Genomic DNA, 20,658 nt, shown 5'->3' with positions numbered 1-20,658 from the left:
GGCTTTTCCAGCCCAGAGCACTCCAGGGTTCTGTGAAAGGCTCCTGCAGCCCCTCCAGGCCCCTCCAGGCTTCTGTGAAATGCTCCTGCAGCCCCTCCCTGAGCTCCACTCTGCCCCCCTAGCCTGCAAACCCCATTAACCTCCCCGGGTTTGTTTGATCTCATCTTCCTCTCCTGAAAGGAGTCCTGCACGGCCTCCTGGGCAAACAGCTGAACCTGGGCTGATCTCACAGCAGGTATTTTCCTTATGGGCAGGGCACCAGCCAAGCAAACACATCAGCTTCGCCTCTGCATGACAGATTCCATGGCCTGGGACCGTTTGTGTGGGTTAAAACACCACCATGACTGAGATGGCATTTGCAGGGTTGGAGCTCCTTGGGGTGAGAAAAGCAGGAGGAGAGGCAGGTTTGGGTCTCCTTGGAGCTGCAGGGGGAAGGTTGGGTGTCACTGCACTGTTCTGGGCTTAAATCAGATGCTTCTGCTCTGCCGAGGGTCCCTGGGAAGCGGACCTGGCTCTTCTGCCAGGGAACAATTCCTCATTCCCAATCTCCCATCCATCCCTGCCCTCTGGCACTGGGAGCCATTCCCTGGGTCCTGTCCCTCCATCCTTGTCCCCAGTCCCTCTGCAGCTCTCCTGGAGCCCCTTCAGGCCCTGCAAGGGGCTCTGAGCTCTCCCTGGAGCCTTCTCCAGGTGAGCCCCCCATTTTCCCCATCCTGGACTCGCTCCAGAAGCTCCACATCCCTCTGGTGCTGGAGCGGAGCTGGGGGAAGCTCTGCAGTGCCCCCAGGCTGGGTCTCAGCTGGGCTGGAGGTGCCAGAGCCGCCTCCCCAGTTCCCTGCTGTGCCCTGGGCTCCTCGAGGGGCTGGCTCTGGGTGATCTCCCCTGGCAGAGCTCACCTTCTCTGCAAATCCCATCCCATCGCTGAATTATCTCTCTGCTCAGTGATATAATCCTCTTTGCCAGATCAGCCCTCAAGCCTCTTTCCAGGGCTCCTTTCCAGCACGGTCACACTATTCCCTGCTCGGTCACACCGCTTCCTGCTCAGCAGCTGCCTCTGGCCTCTGCTTTTCCATGCTTCCATGTTCTTCCATGCTCCATCAGCACATTCCATTCCGCTTCCCCTTCTCCCTCAGCACCCCCAGCCCCACTGACCCATCATGAGGCACAAACCCCAGTTTCATGATCACTATTTTATTACTTCCAGTCTCACGTGCCTCCCTTCCCATCTGGAGAGGACTTTCATCCCGTTCCCAAGCTTTTACCAGCAGACAGAAGGACTTTGTTGCTGCTAAAGGAGCATGAGCTTGTGCCTTGGGGCAGTGGGGGAGAGCAGCACCCAAACACTGGGAATTCTGGGGGGCTGGGGAATGACTCTGGAAGCACTGGACAGCCTGCAGGCTCTCAGACAGCCCTGGGGCTGCAGGGGGAGGTGGGCTTTGGCTGGGGGCTGCAGGGGGAGGTGAGCTTTGGCTGGGGGCTGCAGGGGGAGGTGGGCTTTGGCTGGGGGCTTTGGCTGGGGTCAGTGATCACAATGGGATCAAGCAGCCACGGGAGCTGCTGGTGCTCCCCTTTTGGGGTTATCTTGACTTCTCTCCTGGCCACAACAGCTCCCGGGCACTCCCTTCATGGCCAGGGACCAGCACTGACGTGATGGTGGAAGGGGATGCATTTTTTAGGGGGGGTGAGTTCCAACACAATCTGTCTGGGCACGGGAACGGCATCGCCCTGGATGAAATCCCTCAGCTAGGCACAGAGACGGGTCTGCTACGGGTGTGTGGCAGGTGGGGAGCAGTGCTGGGGAGCAGTGCTGGGGAGCAGGGGCCCTGCTGGGGGATGGCAGCCTCTAGTCTCCCTTCTTGCTGCTGGCGGCCTGCAGGCGCATCTTCAGCCGCGCCACGTCCGCGTACAGGTTGCGCTTGAGGATGGTGCTGGCGCAGATGAGGGCTCCCTGCAGGGCCCCCATGAAGCCCCCCAGGCACAAATCCTGCCCTGCAAGGAGGGAGCAGCAATGAGGTTCCCTGAGAGCAGCCCTCAGTCCCCACTCCATCCCAGCCAGCATCAGTGTGGGTTTGGGCATCACCTTCCAGCTGCCCCGCACTGTCCCTGGGCTCTGAACCACAACCCCCTTCCCTTGTCTCCAGCAGGAGATCCCCCCGTGCCCTGGGCAGGGGACAGCCCGCAGAGCTGGGGGCGCACAGCCTTCCCCCCTCCCCTGGAACTCTGCTTTTCCAGGCAGTATCCCACTGCCCCACAGCGGCTCTTTGCTTTGCTCCATTTCAGGGTTCTCCCCCGGAGCTGTCCTGCTCTGAGGACCCCGGTGGCCCTGTCACCTGTCAGGTAGAGGTTGGGCACGGCCGTGTCTGCCCGCACGGTGGCAATGGCCTCGGCCTGCAGCCGGGGGATGCCGTGGTCAGCGCCGTAGAACTCGCCGTGGGGACTGGCAATGTAGTGCTGGTTGGTGAGGGGAGTGCCACCGGACAGGTACTCGATCTGTGGGGACAGGGACAGGGACAGGGTGGTCATCCTGGGATGGTCACCCAGGTCTGCCCAGACTGGATGGGGACTGGAGCAAGCTGCTCTGGGGGAAGGTGTCCCTGCTCATGACGGGGTGGAACTGGATGAGCTTTAGGGTCTTTTCCAACCCAAACCATTCCATGACTCCACAGTCATGGGCTAGGTAGAGGGGAGGACCCCTGAACCCGAGTTTGGGACTCCTGAATCTGAGTTTGGGACCCCTGAAGCTCACGTTTCCTCACCCGGCCCTCGATGCGAGGGTAGAGCTTGTAGACAGTCTGCATGATGGCATCCACAAAAGTCTTCTTCAGGTCCTCATAGTCATCCCCCCTCTTGTGGACCTGCTTGTCCTTCCACTCCTCGAACCACTCGTACCTGGCGAAGGTGACGATGGCCAGCGTGGATTTACCTGCAGGAGGACAAGGCTGGGGTGCTTGTCCCTCTGCCCACCCTCATCCCACCCTGTCACTGGATGTCCCCAGGTCCTTGGGGTTCCCTGTCCTTCATCCAGATGCATTCCATGAGCCCCGTGCTCAGCAGCTTTGCCCATGGAGTGGCTGAGGGGAAACTCCTTGTTTGGCATCACCAAACCCCATCAGGAGTTTTGAAACCCCTCACAAGCGTTAGTGGTCAGTGTCAGCCTCACCTGGGTGCCTCATTTCCCAGGTGGGGTCCTTGGCTGACGGCGAGGTGACAAAGAGCAGGGGGATGTTGTTGGCAGCTTCTTCTCTGGAGGAGGCCAGGTAGCGCTGCATGCTGCGGGAGAGGGAAGGGCTGAGCTGGGGCTCGGGGCACAGCTGCCCCTGAGTCACTGCCCAGGAATCCATCTCCTCACGCTCAGCCAAGCACATCCCAGGCGAAGCCAAACCTACATTCCATCCAGGTCGTGCCCGGGGTACATGAAGTAGTTGATGGGCTCTAGCCCCAGCTCCTCCCTGGAGCCGCTGAGGCCGACGAAGACGGTGAAGCCGCCCTCGCCAGGGGTCAGCATGTGGAGCTGGGACTGGATCTCTGCAGCGTGGGGGGAAAAGGGCAATTAGGGGGGAAATCAGGCTTTTCTAGGATTCCTGGATACAGAGAAGTGGCTTCTCCAATCCTGGTGCTTTCCCACCAAACCCTGACCCTTCCCACCCACACAAAGCATCCCCTTTCCACCTGGCTGTCACCCTTCCACCTGGCTGTCACCCTTCCACCTGACTGTGCCCTTTCCACTTGTGACCCTTCCACCCACTTGTGACCCTTCCACCTGGCTGTGCCCTTTCCACTTGTGACTCACCCAATGTGACCCTTCTACCCGACTGTGCCCCTTCCCAAGCACCTCTGTCCCCTTCCCCTCATCCCTGCCCCTTCCAGAAGATCTTCTAGGACATTCCACCAACTCCCAAGAATTTCGGGGCCCTGCACTGTGTATTTTAGGGGATCCCCGCAGCAAACCACAGCCAATTCGGGCCGGTTAATTTAAGCAGAATGAGAACCCGTGGAGAAAGGAGCGGCCGGGGCCGGGTTTGCAGGGCTTGGCACGGGAGCGCCGGGGGGTTCGCAGTGTTAATTGGTAAATCGGCTCTGCCCCGGGGCTCAGCGCGGCATTAGCGCCGTAACGGCGGCGGAGCCGGCGCTGACGCCGCACCCGGCAGAGCCCGCGCCTCCGCCGGCAGCAGCCGCTCGTAGGTGTTGAAGATGCCGGCATCCGAAATGACCACGGGAGCGAAGATATCCACCGAGTCCTGGCCTTTCCTGACGCTCACACCTGCCGGGGGAATCCAGAATGAGGCGCTGGTGGAAGGAGCCCCCTTGGGAGCGCCCCGAGCCCCGCGCTCACCGCAGGCTCTGCCCTGCGCGTCCAGCAGGATCCTCTGCACCGGCGCCTTCCCAAAGACGTTTCCTCCGGCGCTGCGGATCACGGGGATGGTGTGGAAGGCGATTTCCCCCGCGCCGCCCTTGGGGTACCAGGCGCCGTGCAGGAAATGGTTCACCAGGATGCTGTGCATGGAGAAGCTGGCCTTGGAGGGGAGCACACCTGGGGAAAGGGGTGGGTGTGGGCACATCATGGGCTTGCACCTTATCCTAAGTGTTTTAGGATGAGGAATGCTTTGTGCATCCCCTTGTCAGCCCACGGGCAAGATGAGCAACGCAGAGGGAAAGAGATGGAGATGAGCAATGGGGACGTGTCACCTGACAGTGACTTGGGCACCAGGATGCTGGCGAAGCATCCACCAGGATATTCATGCAAACCTTCCAAAAAAGGGGGTTCTTACCTTTTTCCTGTTTCTAAAGGGTTTAACGTCACCCCAGGGCCCCCTGGTCACCTACCATAGGTGGGGAAGATGTAGCTGAGGACAGCCCGGAGCTCGGGGTTGGGGGTGAGACCATCCACCACCTCCTTGAGGCTGCGTGAGGCCAGCTGGGAGAAGGAGCAGAGCCGCGGGAGCAGCCTGGAGCAGACCAGGAGCTTGGCCAGGAACCTGGGGAGCATCTTCAGGATGCCCAGCAGCACAACCCCATGGCCGGCGCTCTGCAGGGACAAACAGGGGCTCAGACACACCCCAAAGGTGCTGCAAAGCAGTTTTTACCCTTAAATTCACTACTGGGCAGCTGTGGGCAAGGGCAGTGAGTACTGGCTCCCTCAAAAACCTTCCCTCAAAAACCTCCTTCAAGAGAAGCTTACACCAAAAAGGTTCCCCATTGAAACTCCTCCAGAGAGCTCCTCCCCAAAAACTTCCCCCAAAAAATGGTTCTTGAGAAAAGCTTCCTCAAAGACCTCTGCCCCAACTCCTTACAGAACTTCTTCTTTAAAGAAATCTCCTGCATGCTGCATTTTTGAGGCAGAAAGGGGTGATTTAGCCCGATTTTGAGACTGGTGTGTTTCCCGGCGCTTTTGGGGTGATGCCATCGTTCCCTGGGGGTGCCAGGGGGGCTCCCCTCGTTGTGTGACCCCCAGACCCGGGCTCCCCTGGTGTCACCCCACCTTCACCAACCGCTGGAACTCGTCGATGGCCGCGGCCTCCCCGGGGAACTGCTCCTTCAGCCTCTGGAAATATTCCCTCTTCCCAGAGTGGATGTGGAAGGTCTTGCCAGAGCCCTGGGGGTCCCCCAGAACCACGGCATCGTAGGTGGCCGGCAGCGGGGCCCACTCCAGCTGCCCATCTGTCAGCTGGTCCACCAGGAACCGCATCAGGGAGCCCTCCTGCATCTGCCCCACATAGTGGATCCCTAAAATAGGCATTTTTTTCTTTATTGTCTTCTCTTTTCCTTTATTTTCCTCTTTTTCCCTTTATTTTCACCTCTTTTCTCTTTCATTTTCCCACCCCAGGACACACCAAACCCACCTCTCATTTATCCATCCCCACCCCACCAGCTCCATGTGGAAGGGGAAGGGGAAATCTGGGATACACCTGCCTCCCAGCTGGGGTGAATGGCACTGACAACAGTGTTTTTAGCTGGTAATTCTGAGTTTTGTTACACTTTGCTATCCATCTCTGCTGTAAATAATCAAGCCTGGAGATTCGGGGACACGCAGAGCTGGACTTTGTCTCACCACGAGAAGTTTTCCAGCAAGAAACGTCCTGAGGTGACATTCCCCATGCTGGGAACCACACAGGGGCCTTGGTGTCCTGCACCCAGAGGGTTTTGGGGTGAAAAGCTGGAGAATGGGTTGTGTAACATGAAGAGGGGAGCTGCCACACAGCTGTGGGGAATTTGGGGGGTTTGGTATTTGGGGGTTTTGGGGCGAAGAGCAGCAGAATGGTTTGTGTAACAGGAGCTGTGTGCAGGGGAGCTCCCACCCTGAGGGTGTCTCCTGCCCCTCCCAGGGCCCCGGGGGGATTCGGGGGCCCCGAACACGGTACCGGTGTCGAACTCGAAGCCCTTCTCGGTGAAGGTGTGGCAGCAGCCGCCCAGCTTGCCGTGCTGCTCCAGCACCAGCACCCGCCAGCCCGCCTTGGCCAGCAGCGCCGCGGCCGCCAGCCCGCCGATGCCGCTGCCCACCACGATGGCATCGAGCTCCGGCGGCACCTTGTCCGCCGAGAACACTGCGGGACACGGGGGTGTCACCGGGGCATCCCCGCGGCACCGGGGACAATGCCACCCCGGGGCATGTCGCTCCGGGAAGCTAATGGCAGCCCGGGGTGCTCCCGTCCCGGGGATGATCCACCCTGGGCTGGCGATGCCACCCCGGGTCTAACCCCGCCGGGGGGCTCGGTGGCCCCGGGGGTCCCGTACCTGTCTTGACGACGGTCCTGCGCACCGCCTTGTCGGTGACGAGCGGGCCCGGCGGGCGGCGGCTGTCGGTGGCGAAGGGGTTGCGGCTGCCCGAGCCCCGCAGGAGCACGAGCGAGAGGAGGGCGAGGAGGAGGAGGAGGAGGGCGGCGAGGAAGAGCAGCGCCTGCAGCCACATGGTGCTGCGGGAGCCGGGAACGGCGGCACGAACGGGAACAGCGGGCACGGGGGTGGCTCCGGCACGGGGCGGGGGGACCGCGGGGAGGAGCGGGGGCGGGCACTGGGAGCCGGGACCGGGAAGTGGCGTTGGGCACCGGGAGCTGGTCCTGGGCACTGGGAATTGAGACTGCGCACTGGGAACTGGCACTGGGCACCGGGAACTGGGACCGGGAAGTGGCGTTGGGCACCGGGAGCTGGTCCTGAGCACTGGGAACTGGGACTGGGCACCGGGAGCTGGGGCTGGGCACGGGGAGCTGGGAAGTGGCATTGGGCACCGGGAGCTAGGACTGGGAAGTGAGAGCTGACCCTGGGCACCAGGAGCTGGCACTGAGAGCTGGCGACACCGGGAGGTGGCACTGTCATGCTGGGAGCTGGGACTGGTACTAGGCGGTGGCACTGGTGTCGCCAGGTCCGGTCGCCGCTCTGCAGGCTCCGGGAGCCCCGAGTCCCGTTCCGGGCACCGGCCGCGTTCCAGCTCCGCCGCTTGGGCCCCGCCCTGCCCCACCCACTTTAGCCCCACCCACTTTAGCCCCACCCACCTGGTCACGCCTCCGCCCCGTGCGCCCCCGTTTCCGCGTCGTGCGGTGCACGCCGGGAATTGTAGTCCCACGCGCCATCCCTAGCGGGCGGAGGTGCGGACTACAGCTCCCGGCGTGCAGCGAGGCTGCGCCTGCGCAGTGCGGCGGCCTCGGGCTGGGGGCGCTGAGGGGTCAGAGGGGCTGGAGCGGGACCGGGTCTGGAACGGGCCTGGAACGGACTCCTGAGGGGCTGGGACGGGCTCCCGAGGGGGTGTCAGTCGCCGGGACGCTCCCCGTTGCCACCAGCCCTTCTCTCCCGCAGGCCATGAGCGGCGCCGCGGGCTGGGAGCGGCCGGAGGAATGGCCACAGGAGCGGCCGGAGGAGCGGCAGCGCGTGGTGCCCCCGGCAAGTCCCGTCCCGAGCGTGTCCGGCCGGAGCCCCCCGAGCCGAGACCCGCGGGACCCCCACCTGAGGGGTGCCAGCCCCCCACTTCCCCCCATCGCTCCATTTCTGCCGTTACAACCACATAAAATCCTCCTGAGGGTGCAGATCCTCCCTGAAGGGGCCTGAGCCGGGGGGCTCGGGGGCTGTTCCCTGAGGGAAAGCTTGGGGTTGGGGTGGGCCGGAGTTTGGGGTCTGCCGCGGGGGTGACGCTGTGTTTGTTCCCTCTGTCCCCTCAGATGCCAGCTCTGGGGCAGGGAGGTGTCCTGCAGGAGCTGGTGCTCGCAGACGGGCAGCCCCCAGCGCCTGGTGAGCTTCTCCTGCTTCCCTTGGATCGGTCCTGGCGTTTCCTGGTGGGAAAGTCACCGGCCAGCCCCAGGGATCAAGCAGGGGAGATGTCTCGGTCAAATCTCAGTCAAATCCGTCTGGTCCCGGATCGTTCCCCAAACTCACCCCAGACAAACCTTGTGGGGTGGCTCCGGTTGGGATTTTCCTTGCAAAAGAGGAAACAGAGCCCCAGGGTGTTCTGAGCGGGGCTGGGGGCTGAGGGAAGCCCCCCACTCCGTGCCTGCCCCCCAGATCTGATTCCAGCACCCCTTCCCTCGGGCAGGGATCAGCGAGGAGCAGCGCCAGGCCCAGGAGGAGTGGGAGGCTCTGGAGGAGATCCAGTCAGGTACTGGGACTAACGGGGAAGGGGGAAAGGAGCCGCGGACGGATGGGGGCGAAGCGGGGGCGTTATTTGGGATGGAGGGGAAGGAGGGGGCGGCCGGTTCCTTTTCCCCCTTGTTCCCCACGGCTTCCTTCTCCCGGAGCCGGGGTTAATTCGGGGCGAAATCAGGGCTCCGTGGGTCTGACCGTCTCCCTGCCTCCCTGCAGGGTTGGGGGGCACCTCGGGCACGCCCCCCCCTCCGATTTCCTTCTCGGAGGCGCTGCAGCACTTCCAGAGCGCGGAGCTGCCCTGCAGCCGGGTACGGCCGCGCTCCGGCCCCGCTCCTCGCCGGGAGAGGGGCGCCGGCCCCTGCCCCGCGCCGGGCCGCGGCCCTGAGCGCTCCGGGCTCCTCTCTCTCCCGCAGGGCTCGGCCCGGGCCCCGGCGCGCCGCGGCGTCCTGGCCGCCCTGCTGCGCTGCCTCGGCGGGCCGCCCCGGCTGCGCCCGCAGCTCCGCGGCGAGCAGGAGCTGGCGCTGGCCATGGCGCAGTGTGAGTGCCCCGCCGGATCCCGTCCCGCTCCCCACGGGCACAGCTCCGCCTCCACCGCCCTTCTGCCCCTCGGTGCGGGGGCGACGGGGTGGGAATCACGCGCTGCCTTGGCATGAGGGGGCACACACACATGGGAGCCCTGGGCCTGTGAGTCTGGCGGGAGAGTGGCCTTTTCTGGGCACCGAGAGGTTTTTGAAGGTGCCAAGCTGTGCTTTTTAGGTGCTACGAGGGTGTGGGTTTGGTTCTGGGCACTGAGGGACACTTTCTGGGTTTTTAAGGGTGTTGAGGGGTGAGTTTGGGATCTTTTGAGCACCAAGAGGCATCTTTTGGGTGCTGAGAGGTGGTTTTGAGAAATGAGGGGGATTTTTAGGGTGCCATGGGGCATGGGTTTGGCTGCTGAGGGTTTTACAGTGCCAAGGGGCGTTTTTAGGTAATGAGAGGGTTTTTTGGAGGACATGAGATGTTTTTTGGGCGCCAGTGAATGATTCTGGGGGCCAAGGGGTGTTGTTGGGGCACTGAGGGGTTGATGACAGATGCCAGGGGTGTTGTGAGCAGCCGGGTGCTGGCTCCCTCCCTGCAGGTGCCCTGGATGACTCGGAGCGGGTGCACATGCGGATCCTGCAGACCATCTACCGGCAGCTGACGCGCTCCAGGCTGGGCTGCCCGCGCTACGGGGCGCACTGGGAGGAGCTGGGCTTCCAGGGTAGGGCAGGGAGCAGCCCTGTGCCTGGGGGCATCCCCAAAATCCACCCAAACCTCCCCTGGAACCGGCCCGTTCCATCCCAGCTCCCTCAGGCGCTCCCTGTGCTCCAGAGCCAGCCCCACTGGCCTCCCTTGGGCATCTCCAGCACCTCAATGTCCTCCTTGGACCCCGAGACTGACCCCAGGCTTTGATCACCCCGATCCTCCCACTCCATATCCCTACAAAATTCCCCGGGGCACTCTCAGTCCTTTTGTCCATAGAAGAATTAAATCAAACTGGCCCCAGTATGACATCTGAACTGGTTGGCAGGGTCATCCCAGTACCACGTTCCTAAAAAGGCTGGTAATTCCTGGAGAGGTGTGGGAGTGGTGGGGTGGGGCAGGGGCTGGTTAACGCCCAGGTGATGGCTCCATCAGGGAAATCCCTGCAAGCTTTCCCTCAGGAAAGGGGATCCCAGGATTGTTGGGATCCCAGCATTGTTGGGCTCTGGAGGTGCAGGGACAGGGAGTGCAGGGAATAAACACCCCACGGAGGTGGGAAGGGGGCAGGGGGTGACTCCAGGCTGTCCCTCACCCTCCCAGGTGCAGATCCTGGCACTGACCTGCGTGGGACAGGAATGCTGGGGCTGATGCAGATCCTGTTCTTTGTCCTGGATTCCCGGACGCTGCCGCTGGCACGGGAGATCTTCCAGCTCTCCCAGCATGAAACCCAGGCATGATCTGCCCCCCGTCCCTGACAGGGGGTCTCCCTTGAATTCCCCATGCTCTGGGAAGGGGAAGAACCAAAACCTTCTCTTCTGAGTTTTTTTTGGGATGCTGAACCACCTTGTCCTCATGAGGGGAAGAAGGTGGTGCCCAAGAGCCCCGATCCAGGCTGGAGCAGAGCTGTATTTATGTTGGGAATGGGAATTTAGGGATCTGATACTGGCTTGGAGCAGGATAAACAGGCTGGAGAGTTGGGCAACAGGAAAATGGGAGTGAGTAGAGACATTATAGTCCGGGTTTAAGCCTGGGTACAAGATAGGCTCAGCCCTCAGCATCCACCCAGGCCTTGGTCTATAGGGCTGTTATCCCAGGGCATGGATAACACGGATGCATGGATGCAGTGTCAAAGGGCCAGAGAGGAGGAGGGTTTTCCAGCTGAGCTTCCTTAATGCTGGGGTTGTGGTTGTTCTCCAGAATTTTCCCTTCTGCATCATGTCTGTGAACATCACGCGGATCGTGATCCAGGCGCTGCAGGAGGAGCGGCTCTCCCGGTGAGCAGGGCTGGGGTTGGGCTCTCAGGCTGCATCCCAGGCTGTTCCCCTGCCTGCCCAGGAGGTGGCTGTAATAATAACTAGAGGGCTCTCCATTTCTTCATGCAGAAAAGCCATTTCTTTATTCGCATAACTCATTTTACACAGTTTCCACATATCTCATGTGCAGCTCCTGTTGGCTGGTAGTTTTCTTGCTAATCAATTAATTGGTTAAAAAGTGCCTGTGCGTGTGAGACTCTCTCCATCTACAAGTGTTTACACTTAGTGGATTCTCGTGGGACAGATCAATTTTTATGGAAGTGCAGATTTCTATTTCTCTCCAAGAGCAGCTGTCCATGTTAACAGACTCTTCACTCCCAACATTGTTCTGCATGGGAACTTCCAACCTGTCGCTCTCTTAGCTAGACCAGCAGGGCCTAAACCCGATTTTTAAAGACTTTTCCAGTGGTTTGAACTGTCAGAAATGTCTGTGCTCCCCCTGCAGGGAGTGCAACCGGCGGCAGCAGGTGATCGCGGTGCTCAACGACCTCTACGCCGCCGCCTTCCTGCGCCTCTCCCGCCTCTGGGAGCAGCAGCACGGCACCGTGGCCAACGCTGGCTTCTTCCTCAAGGGTTTGTCTGCACGGCTGCTCCTTCCCCTGCCCACGGACACTCCCAGTTTAATCCCCACGCTGAGGTTTTTCCAGTTTTCCCTATCCCGGGGGTGGTTTTCCTCACATTTTCCACCCCGGGGGGATGCTCAGGGTGGATGACACATGGGGACAGTCCCTGCTGGGCACCATAGCTTAGCCCCTGTCCATGAATTACTTACTCCAGAGAGGAATGCTGTCAGTGGGAGCAGTGTATCCCCCAGAAATCAGGGTCCAGCTTTACCCCATCTCCCCTGCACCCCAATTTTAGGGTGCTCAGGCTGGCACTGTGCTCCCTCCTCCCAAGGAAAGCACCAGCATGCCCTTTCCCAAGGGAAAATGACAGGACACCAGATGTTTTGGACCCTTGGCACCATCCAGGCCTGCTCCCCTCAGCCTTTTTCCCCTCTGCCCTTTCCAGAGCTGGAATTATCCACCAAAAAGAAGCCGAGGCAGCTGCTGAAATCCCTGGAAGCCTACCTGAGCCGTGGCCTTCGGCCTCCCTCCCCTCCCTCCTCCCAGATCCACTTCAGCAGCATTTGTGACCCTGGCGTGGAGCTGGAGGGAGATGCCTGACTGCTCTGGCACGGAGTGGGACCTGCACAGGGAATTGTGCTGGTGGATCAGCCCTTGGAGGGACACACACGAGCCCCTGGTTTGGGGGCTCAGCAAGGGCCAGGAGAGGTCTCAGAGCCGGGATTTTGCCTGCTCCAGGTGGAGCTTTCTGGAAGCAAAGGAGGAGGAGGTGGTAGAGCAGGGGATTCTGTGAGCCACCCAGCCTGCTGCTGGGATAGTCCCCGTCCCCACCCCAAATCCAGGGTCCCACCTGGGTGCTGACCCTGCCCAGGTGGAGCTGGAAGGTGGTGCTGGGTTCCTGGGTCCCATCCCAGCCCCAGCAGCGCCAGGAATGGGTGACCCCCACTTTGGGGGGCCGTGTCAGACCCCCAGGGTCACTGTGGGCTGTCAGCACCCAAAAAAGTTATTAAAGGGGAAGACGAGGGATCTGGTGGGAAAGAGAGTTTTGGGTTTGCCACTGGACTCTGTGTCTGAGGGAAGGAAAGGAGAACTGGGGGTGCCCAGAGTCACTTTGGGGTGGAAAAGGTGCTCTGGAGGAGTGAAACGAGGGTTGAGAGCTCCAAGGAGGAGGAGGGGAAGGGTTATTCCCTCTGGGAGATCAGGGCCAGTGCTTGGGAATGTCCCCAGGCCCCTGAAAATGGGGAAAAGCAGCCCCCAAAGCCAGATCTAGGGAGAAATGAGGGGTTTGGAGAAGTGGAATGTTGTGGCCCCAGCCCCCCTGAGAGGGCGATGGTTCCCAGGGGCTGGGAATGCTCCTGGATGGAGAAAAAAATAAAATAAATGGAGAAAAAAGCAGCCTGGAGTTGGGGTTTGCTGTCTTGATCTTGAGTTATTGAGGAAATTGGAGGGGGAATCGTTTTCAGGTGTTTTGGATCAACAAAGATGTGGTGAGGGGTCGGGGCAGTCCTGCACCTGTGGGAACACATTTGGGAGTGGTGTCTGAGATCTGGGATAAGGGGGGGATAGAAAAGATGAGAGAAAAGTTAAAATGGATGGTATAAAACCAAAGAGACAAGAAAAAAAAGAGGGAAAACAAAGAAATAGGAGAAGGAAAAAAGGAGGAAGAAAAAGATGAGGAAAAAAGAGGTTAGAAGGGAAAGAGGCTCCACCACTCTTTTCCTAGTTTGTTTGTTTGCCTTTTTTCCCTTTCCCTCCTCCTTTCTCCTTTTTTTTTTTACCCTTTTCCAGGGGTGGTCCCGGAGGTGCGAGGCCCCCGCCCCTCCGCAGGTCACCCGGGGCCGCTTTGGCCTCTCCAGGCCGCTGCACCCCGTGGGCTCGGGGCCGTGGGACGGACGGGGCTGGGGACGGGACGGGGACGGGGCTGGTGGTGCCGGGGTGGTGGGGACCCCCCCGGGGCCACCGGGGCTGGGCTGACCCGGGCCGGTTCCGCCGGGGCCGGGCCCGGTTCCGGCCGGGCCGCCCGGGGGCGGAGCGGGGCCGAGCCGGAGCGCGGGGCCTGCGGTGAGCGGGGCCGGGGCCGTGACCCAAAGGCCGCGGGGGCGGTGGGGCCGAGACCCCCGGGCTGGGCCGAGACCCCGGGCTGGGCAGAGCCCCCGGGCTGGGCAGAGCGGGGCCGGGCCGGGGGACCCCGAGGGGCTGCGGGGCTGTGCGGGGGAGCTGCCCCCACACCTGGGCCTGGCGGGCCGTGAGGGTGGGCAGGGGCAAATCCTGAAATCCTGCTGGGGATGTGGGGTGAGTAACGCCTCAAACACCCCAATTCCACAGGAATTTGTTTGTGTCTGCAGGGTTTTTCCCAGGACCCTCGATCAGAGCCAGGACCTCGAGCAGCCATGACACCCCCCAGGGTATGTGACACCACGCTCTGTGCCACCATCCCGCCCCTCAGGAATCCCCTCCAGATCATACCAGGGTCTCCTCGTTTTCCCCTTCTTTTTTAGGAAATAGGATTTGTTAGCCCCACTCCTCAGAAAGGGAAGGGGGATCCCAATTGGGGGCCAAAGAATTGGAAGCCCAGAGTTCCAGGGCACCCCCTGACCCTGGAATTGGGGATGGAAAGGGCTGAGCCCCCTCAGTCCCACATTTCCCAGCTGATCCCACTGGGTCTGTGTCTGTGAGGGAGGGAAAACCCAGTGCCGGGGTGCTGATCCCCCAGAACCAGGTTAATTCCCCTGCATTCCAGGCTGATCCGGGTCCACACAGTCACCAAAAAGTGCCACCAGCTTGTCCCAGCTAAAATTCCCTTATTATTTCCATTACTCACCAAACCCCCCTCATCACAAGCGCGTTTTGGGGTGTATCCCCCCACATTTGGCGTTCCCAGGTGCCCATTCCCATTTTCCTTCCCCTGCTCAGACCCAGCCGTGGCTCGTCCCCTCGTGCCCCAAGCTGGACATGTGCATCCCCTTCCTGGGCAAGTACCACCGGCCGGTTTCGGGGCGCTCCTGCCAGACCTGCACGCCCCGGAGCTGGGTAGGAGAGCCAGTCTGGGGTCCCGGGGCGCCGGGGCTCTGCTCCTGCGGGGCTTGATCGCGTTTTCCCTGCCAGGATGGATTCTACCCCGAGGAGCTGGCCCCTCTGGGGTTCCGCGACGCCAGCCGCCTGACGGAGGCGGACACGCGGTGAGCGGCCGGGGGCTCTGTGTCCTGCACAAACACTTTCCCCCCCATGTTTCACCAAAACCGAGCTCGTTAATTGGTTTTGGGAGGCTGGAAGTGATGGCTCCGAGGGTTTGGGCTGTGCTGCAGTTGTGGGATTGGGGATTTGGGGATCATGCTGTTATTTGGAGTCTTGGTGGGAAGGTCGGGGAGGTGGAGGGTTGTTCTTCTCTCTGGCTCGCAAGGAAAAGGGAAAACAGGCACTTCCCCCTAGAAGGAAAAATACCAGGAAAGGCAAAATTGTGGTTATCCCCCCTTTGCCTCTGGGCAAGAGCCATTTCCAGATATTTTCATTTTTGAGGTGCCAGATCGCTTTAGCTCCACTCCCCTTTAGGGAGTAATCCCTGGATTATCCATGTTTTGCTTTTCTCCTTGCCAAGCCGGGTCGTTTTCCTCTATTCAGTTCCAAATGTTCCCAGCTTTGGAGTGCTTGGAGGAATCCATTGGGATCACAGGGAATGCAGTTCCCCTGTCCCACTCCAGCCCTTCCTGCATGCTCTGGGATGTCCCCAAGCTCCCTCCCACCCTCCCCTCAGCACAGATTTGGGGATGGATTGGGAAATTTCTGCAATTTGGGAATCTTAAGTTTGAATCCCAGTTTTCCTTCCTGCTGGGCACCCTGAAGCACCAATTCCCCGGTGCCTCACCATTTCCAGCTGTGAAATGGGGACAAATGTCCTGACTCCGGCAGAGAGGCAGACAGGGGGGGACTCTGATCCCCGGCATGTCACCGTGTGTCCCCTGCAGGTTCCGGGGCTGGCTGGTCCGGAGGATCTGTGGCTTCCTGGCCGCCTGGGAGTGGGAGATTCCAGCAGAGAGCCCCGGGGAGCTCCTGCAGCGGATCTGCAGCAGCCGGAGGTGGGTGGGGGCCCCCCCCAGTCCTGGGGGTCCTTTTGGAGCCCAGCGGGGCTCCCTGCACCCCGACACGCGGTGCTGGGGGCTCGCCCTGCCCTGCTGTCCCCAGGGTGCGGGATGCTGCCTCCAGCCCGGAGCCTGGCCCCCGAGGGGATGAGGGATCCCAGCAGTGCCGCAAGGAGGACATCTGCCAGATCCTGGGGGAAATCCAGGCCCCACTGTCCCCCCTGCTGCTGAGGTCAGGGGCCTGAGGGGAAATTCTCTGGGGGAAGGAGACAGATCCCTCAGGGGGGATGCAGATGGATCTGTTGAGTGGTTTCCTGGGATTGGTTTTGGGGTGTTCTGGGATTTTGAGGGGATGCACGTGGATCCGTTGGGTGGGTTCCTGGGATTGGTTTTGGGGTGTTCTGGGATTTTGAGGGGATGCACGTGGATCCGTTGCGTGGGTTCCTGGGATTGGTTTTGGGGTGTTCTGGGATTTTGAGGGGATGCACGTGGATCCGTTGGGTGGGTTCCTGGAATTTTGGGGTGTTCTGGATTTTGAGGGGATGCACATGGATCCGTTGAGTGGTTTCCTGGGATCCTTCTGGGGGATGTGCTGGCATATTTCAGGAGATATTTTGGGATCCTTTGTCTGGCTGCCCTCGGGGTCCTCTCTGGCTCCTGGAGCCATTCCCCCAGTTCCTTCTGAGGAGCTGGAGTGGGAAAATCCAAACCCCTCAGGAGGGAGGGAAGCAGAGAAAACTTTCCTTTTCCTTTTCCGTTTCCCATCCCATCGCTGACTGCTGGGAATCCGGGGCTTCATTGCTTGTCTGATCCAGTGGGAATAAAGAGTACTTTTGAGCCATTAAAGGGCAGGTATTCCCCCTGGAATGAGAGCATTTGGGGGTCCCAAAGTGGGGCAGGAAGATGGAGGGAATGCAGGATTCCCAGTGGCAGCTCTGGTTGCCAGTGGAAAGGAGGATATCTCATCACACACAGCCTTTCACGTGTGATAAAAGTGGGAGTTTTGAGCAGGGATTTCGGGGCTTTGGGGCTGCCCTGCCCCTGGCAGAGTCCCTCATTGCCATTTTTCCCGCAGGCTGTGCCACTGGCTGCTCCCCAAGCTCCTGACCCGAGTGTTCCTGAGCGTGCAGGTGCACCGGGCGCAGCTGGAGATGGTGCTGCGAGCTGCCAGGACGGTAGGGAGCCCGGGCTGGGCCCTCCCCGGCCCTGGAACGCCGGGCACTCACCCCGGGATGCCCCTGGAACGCCGGGCACTCACCCCGGGATGCCCCTGGAACGCTGGGCACTCACCCCGGGATGCCCCTGGAACGCCGGGCACTCACCCCGGGATGCCTCCCTGCAGCCCGAGGTGCCGCTGGTGTTCCTGTGCAGCCACCAGTCCCCGCTGGACGGGCCCCTGCTGTCCTTCCTGCTGCTGTCCCAGGGCGTGGGGCTGCCCAGGGTGGCCGTGAGCACCAGGACCAGCCCTCGCCTGAGGTGAGGCAGCACCAGGGGCGCTCCCAGGGCATCCCGGGCCTCGCGGGGGTGCCCACGGTGTCCCTGCCTCGCCAGGTCCCTGCTCCAGCGCCTGGGAGGGATTTTCCTGCCTTCGGGCCTGGCCCCGCCGTGCAGTGAGCGGGACGAGGGGCTCCCCGGGGCCGTGCTGGACGCGGTAGGTGCCGTGAACGCCCCCGGAGCGCTCGGGGAGGTGCTGGCAGCCCCCGGCAGCCCCGGTGTCTCCCCAGTACGTGCAGGAGGTGCTGCGGAGCCGCCAGCCCCTGGTGCTGTTCCTGGAGGAGCCGTCGGGGTTCGCGCGGCTGGCGGAGCCCGCACGGTGCTGGCTGCTGCGGCTGCTGCGGGCGCTGCGCGACGGCGCCGTGCCCGACGCGCTGCTGGTGCCCGTGGGCATCGCCTGCGACCTGGCTCCGGGCGGGCTGCGGCGGCGTGCAGCGGTGAGAGCGGGGCTCGGGGGGTCAGCATTGCTCCCCTCATCCCTGGCACTGCCCCGGGGATCAGCGTTCCCCAAACCCCTGGGAAACGCTGCTCCCTCGGTCCTGGGGAGAGGTGGGCCCGCATCTCTGGGGGCATCCCCGGGGCTGGCATCCCCCGAATGTGCCACTGACCCCTCGGTGCCCTGTCCTGGCAGCCCCCGGAGCCCCTGGGGCTGGGCTCGTGTCTGCGGGCAGCGTTCCAGGCCCTGTGCTGCCGGCACCATGGCTTCGCCCGCGTGGACTTCTCTCAGCCCTTCTCCCTGCGGGTACGGCATCCCCTGCACCCATCCCCTGCACCCATCCTGCCCTGGGGGTGTCTGTGCTGCTCCCAGCCCTAGGGATGCAGGCTGAGCTCCTGCTGCTGAGGGCTGGGAGCACCCACAGGCTCCTCCGTGCTCATCCCCAGGAGTTTGTGGACAACAACCTGGTGGGGCCCATGCTCAGAGGGAGTCCCCCGGAGCAGCTGCTGCTTCCCACCATCCTGGGCAGGGGGTGAGGAGCTGAGCCCTTGGGGGGCAGCGTTCCCCTCTGCCCTGGATCTCTGCCCCCGGCTCTCTCCTCACCCTCTCATCCCAACTCATCCTGCCCAGCCCGCTGCATGTGGGGAGCGTGGGGAATTCGGGCCCCACTTCGGGGACAGAGGAGGAGATTTTGGTGACAGCACTGGGGCTGCATGTGCTGAGCGGTGAGGAGGGGGCTGGGGGGTCCCTGCATCCCTTGGGATGGCGTTCCCTGCTCGGGAATGGGGGGCAGGTTAATAAACCCCCCCTGGATAACGAGGGCCTCTCTCCCACTGCAGATTGCCGGGCCTGCTCTGCCGTCACAGCCGTGGGAATCACGGCAGCGCTGCTGCTGCACCGCTACCAGGAGGTGGGAGAAGGGTTCCATGGAACCTCCCTGTCCCAGTGGGAATCGCCCTGAGAGCACCATTCCAGCGGGGATCCCCTCTCCCGTGTCCCCAGGTGGTGCTGCTGCCCCAGCTCATGTGGGATTTCTCCAAGCTGCTGGAGCAGCTGCTGCTGCGGGGCCGGGCCGTGAGCTGCTCGGGGCGGCTGCGGGTGCTGCTGCTGCACAGCCTGCGCCTGCTGCCGCCCCTGCAGCGCCTGCAGCCCCCCCTGCGCCTGCTGCAGCCCCCGCGCGCCTCGGCCCGCGCACGGCTGGGACAGCTGGCAGGGGGGGTCCGGCACCAGCTGGCCGGGGAGGCCGTGGGCGGTGAGCGGGGACACCGGTGACACCGGAAGGGGTGGTGGCTGCAGTCTGAGGAGCACCAGGGGTGTTGTTTATGTCGTGGGGGTCAATGACGTTGGGATTTGGGACAGAAGGGATCGGGGATGCCAGGGAGGTTGGTGACATGGGGGATTCAGTGCTGCCAGGGTAAGGGGCACTGGGGAAATGGGGCAGGCAGGGCATTATTGACCCTGGGGATGGGGGCATTGGGGATGCCAGGGCTCAGGGGCACTGGGCTGTTCGGTGACTCTGGGACTGGTGCCAGCCCTGTGCCCTCAGCCTGTGCCATCCGTGCCCTGGTGCTGGAGATGCTGCCTGTGCTGGGGCCGCCCTCCAGCCTCACCAAGATCGTGCTGAGCCGGGACGAGCTGCTCCACAAGATCCTGGAGCTGCTGCAGCTGCTGCCCCCCACCCTGCTGGGGCTCCAGGTGGGGACACGGGGCTGGGCTGTGACCCCCAGCCCTGCTGGGGACACGGGGCTGGCCTGTCACCCCTGTGCTGTGTCCCCAGCCCTGCCGGCCTCCTGACTGCCACAGCCTGGACGTCCTGGACAAGCTCATCCTCGGGGGGCTGCTGGAGGAGGAGGTGGTGGGTGACCCCGGGGGTCTGTCATGGGGCACAGGGGCAGGGTGGCTGCCAGGGGGGTGGCACTGCTGTCCCTCCATGGGGCACAGGGGAGGTGGCACTGCTGTCTCCCCGTGGGGCACAGGGGCAGGGTGGCTGCCAGGGGAGGTGGCACTGCTGTCCCTTCATGGGGCACAGGGGGGTGGCACTGCTGTCCCCCCGTGGGGCACAGGGGCAGGGTGGCTGCCAGGGGAGGTGGCACTGCTGTCCCTCCATGGGGCACAGGGGCACAGGGGGGTGGCACTGCCGTCCCCGCAGGCCGAGGAGGAGCGCTGGGGCTGCGATGTGGCCCCGCGGCGCCTCGGGCAGGGACAGTCCCTGGGCTTCTTCACGGATGACAGCGACAGTGACGGCGAGCTCGAGCTCGGCGTGCCCAAGCAGTGCTACAAGGTACCGGGGCTGTCCCGCTGCTGGGGGGCTGCGGGAGGGCGGTGTCCCCCAAACGTGGCCCTGTCACCCCCACAGCTCCGCGGGCCCCAGGGCTTCCCCGGCTTCCTCCTCTTCCTCTGCCGCCTGCTGAGCCCCGTGCTGCAGACCTACGGCCGCGCCGTGCAGTTCCTGCAGAGACCCCCCTGGCCCCAGCCCGGTAGGACCCCCGGCCTGGGGAACCCCCCGGGCCTCCCTGGGGACACTGAGGCACGGCATCTGACCCCCCCCTCCCCACTGCAGAGCAGGACTACGTGGAGGCGCTGCTGGAATTCCTGGCCGAGGATGAGGATGGTGAGCCGGGGGGGGTCCGGCTTTAGTGCCCCCCAAACCAGGCTGAGGGGCACTGAGAGGTGGCATTGGGGGCTCCCTGGCATCTCTCTCCCCACAGGGTATCCCGACAGGAGCCTGGCCCTGAGCTCCCTGCAGAGTTTCAAGGACATGGGGGTAAGCACAGCTCCCCCAGCATTGCTGCTCCCTCCCTGCCTCCCCTCCTGACCTCCCTGTGCCCCCCAGGTGCTGGAGGAGCTGCAGACCCCCACGGGACCCGCCCTGCAGCTCTCCCAGCCTTTCCAGTCTGCTTCCAGCCGGGAGAAGCTGGCAGCCTTCATCCAGCAGTTCACGCAGCTGTAGCCCCCAGACCCCCCAGACCCATAAACGCAGAGAG

At 62.6% G+C, this 20,658-nt stretch overlaps 3 protein-coding genes across 3 annotated transcripts; 2 read left to right on the top strand and 1 right to left on the bottom strand.

The window, feature by feature from the left end:
- Window positions 1-1,843: 1,843 nt before the first annotated feature.
- On the bottom strand, window positions 1,844-6,966 carry RETSAT (retinol saturase). Its single transcript, XM_058042359.1, has 11 exons — window positions 6,733-6,966; window positions 6,360-6,542; window positions 5,480-5,724; window positions 4,825-5,026; window positions 4,334-4,531; window positions 4,142-4,261; window positions 3,387-3,525; window positions 3,161-3,270; window positions 2,757-2,923; window positions 2,331-2,490; window positions 1,844-1,989 (listed from the first exon to the last, which is right to left on the bottom strand). Exons 1-11 carry the CDS (start codon window positions 6,905-6,907, stop codon window positions 1,844-1,846), a joined length of 1,845 nt encoding a protein of 614 aa, XP_057898342.1. The 5' UTR covers window positions 6,908-6,966.
- ELMOD3 (ELMO domain containing 3) lies at window positions 6,906-13,642 on the top strand. The gene is given in 13 exon segments (XM_058042332.1): window positions 6,906-6,951; window positions 7,478-7,657; window positions 7,714-7,892; window positions 8,148-8,217; window positions 8,519-8,581; window positions 8,785-8,876; window positions 8,982-9,105; window positions 9,686-9,808; window positions 10,390-10,520; window positions 10,987-11,063; window positions 11,548-11,675; window positions 12,114-12,283; window positions 13,457-13,642. Coding segments are annotated over 13 exon segments (1,569 nt in total).
- A 254-nt stretch (window positions 13,643-13,896) lies between these two features.
- On the top strand, window positions 13,897-20,656 carry GPAT2 (glycerol-3-phosphate acyltransferase 2, mitochondrial). The gene is made up of 21 exons (XM_058042358.1): window positions 13,897-14,073; window positions 14,582-14,698; window positions 14,774-14,847; window positions 15,631-15,741; window positions 15,848-15,976; window positions 16,820-16,919; window positions 17,087-17,220; window positions 17,296-17,395; window positions 17,469-17,675; window positions 17,870-17,980; window positions 18,121-18,206; window positions 18,305-18,399; window positions 18,514-18,584; window positions 18,677-18,926; window positions 19,221-19,369; window positions 19,452-19,529; window positions 19,824-19,955; window positions 20,031-20,151; window positions 20,235-20,285; window positions 20,383-20,438; window positions 20,508-20,656. Exons 1-21 carry the CDS (start codon window positions 14,059-14,061, stop codon window positions 20,622-20,624), a joined length of 2,304 nt encoding a protein of 767 aa, XP_057898341.1. The 5' UTR covers window positions 13,897-14,058; the 3' UTR covers window positions 20,625-20,656.
- The last annotated feature ends 2 nt before the right edge of the window (window positions 20,657-20,658 follow it).

The sequence above is a fragment of the Melospiza georgiana genome, chromosome 31 (assembly GCF_028018845.1).
Source record: "Melospiza georgiana isolate bMelGeo1 chromosome 31, bMelGeo1.pri, whole genome shotgun sequence".
In the NCBI taxonomy this organism is placed as follows: domain Eukaryota; kingdom Metazoa; phylum Chordata; class Aves; order Passeriformes; family Passerellidae; genus Melospiza; species Melospiza georgiana.
The sequence above is the reverse complement of the archived record's forward strand: the minus strand, read 5'-3'. Positions and strand labels throughout refer to the sequence as shown.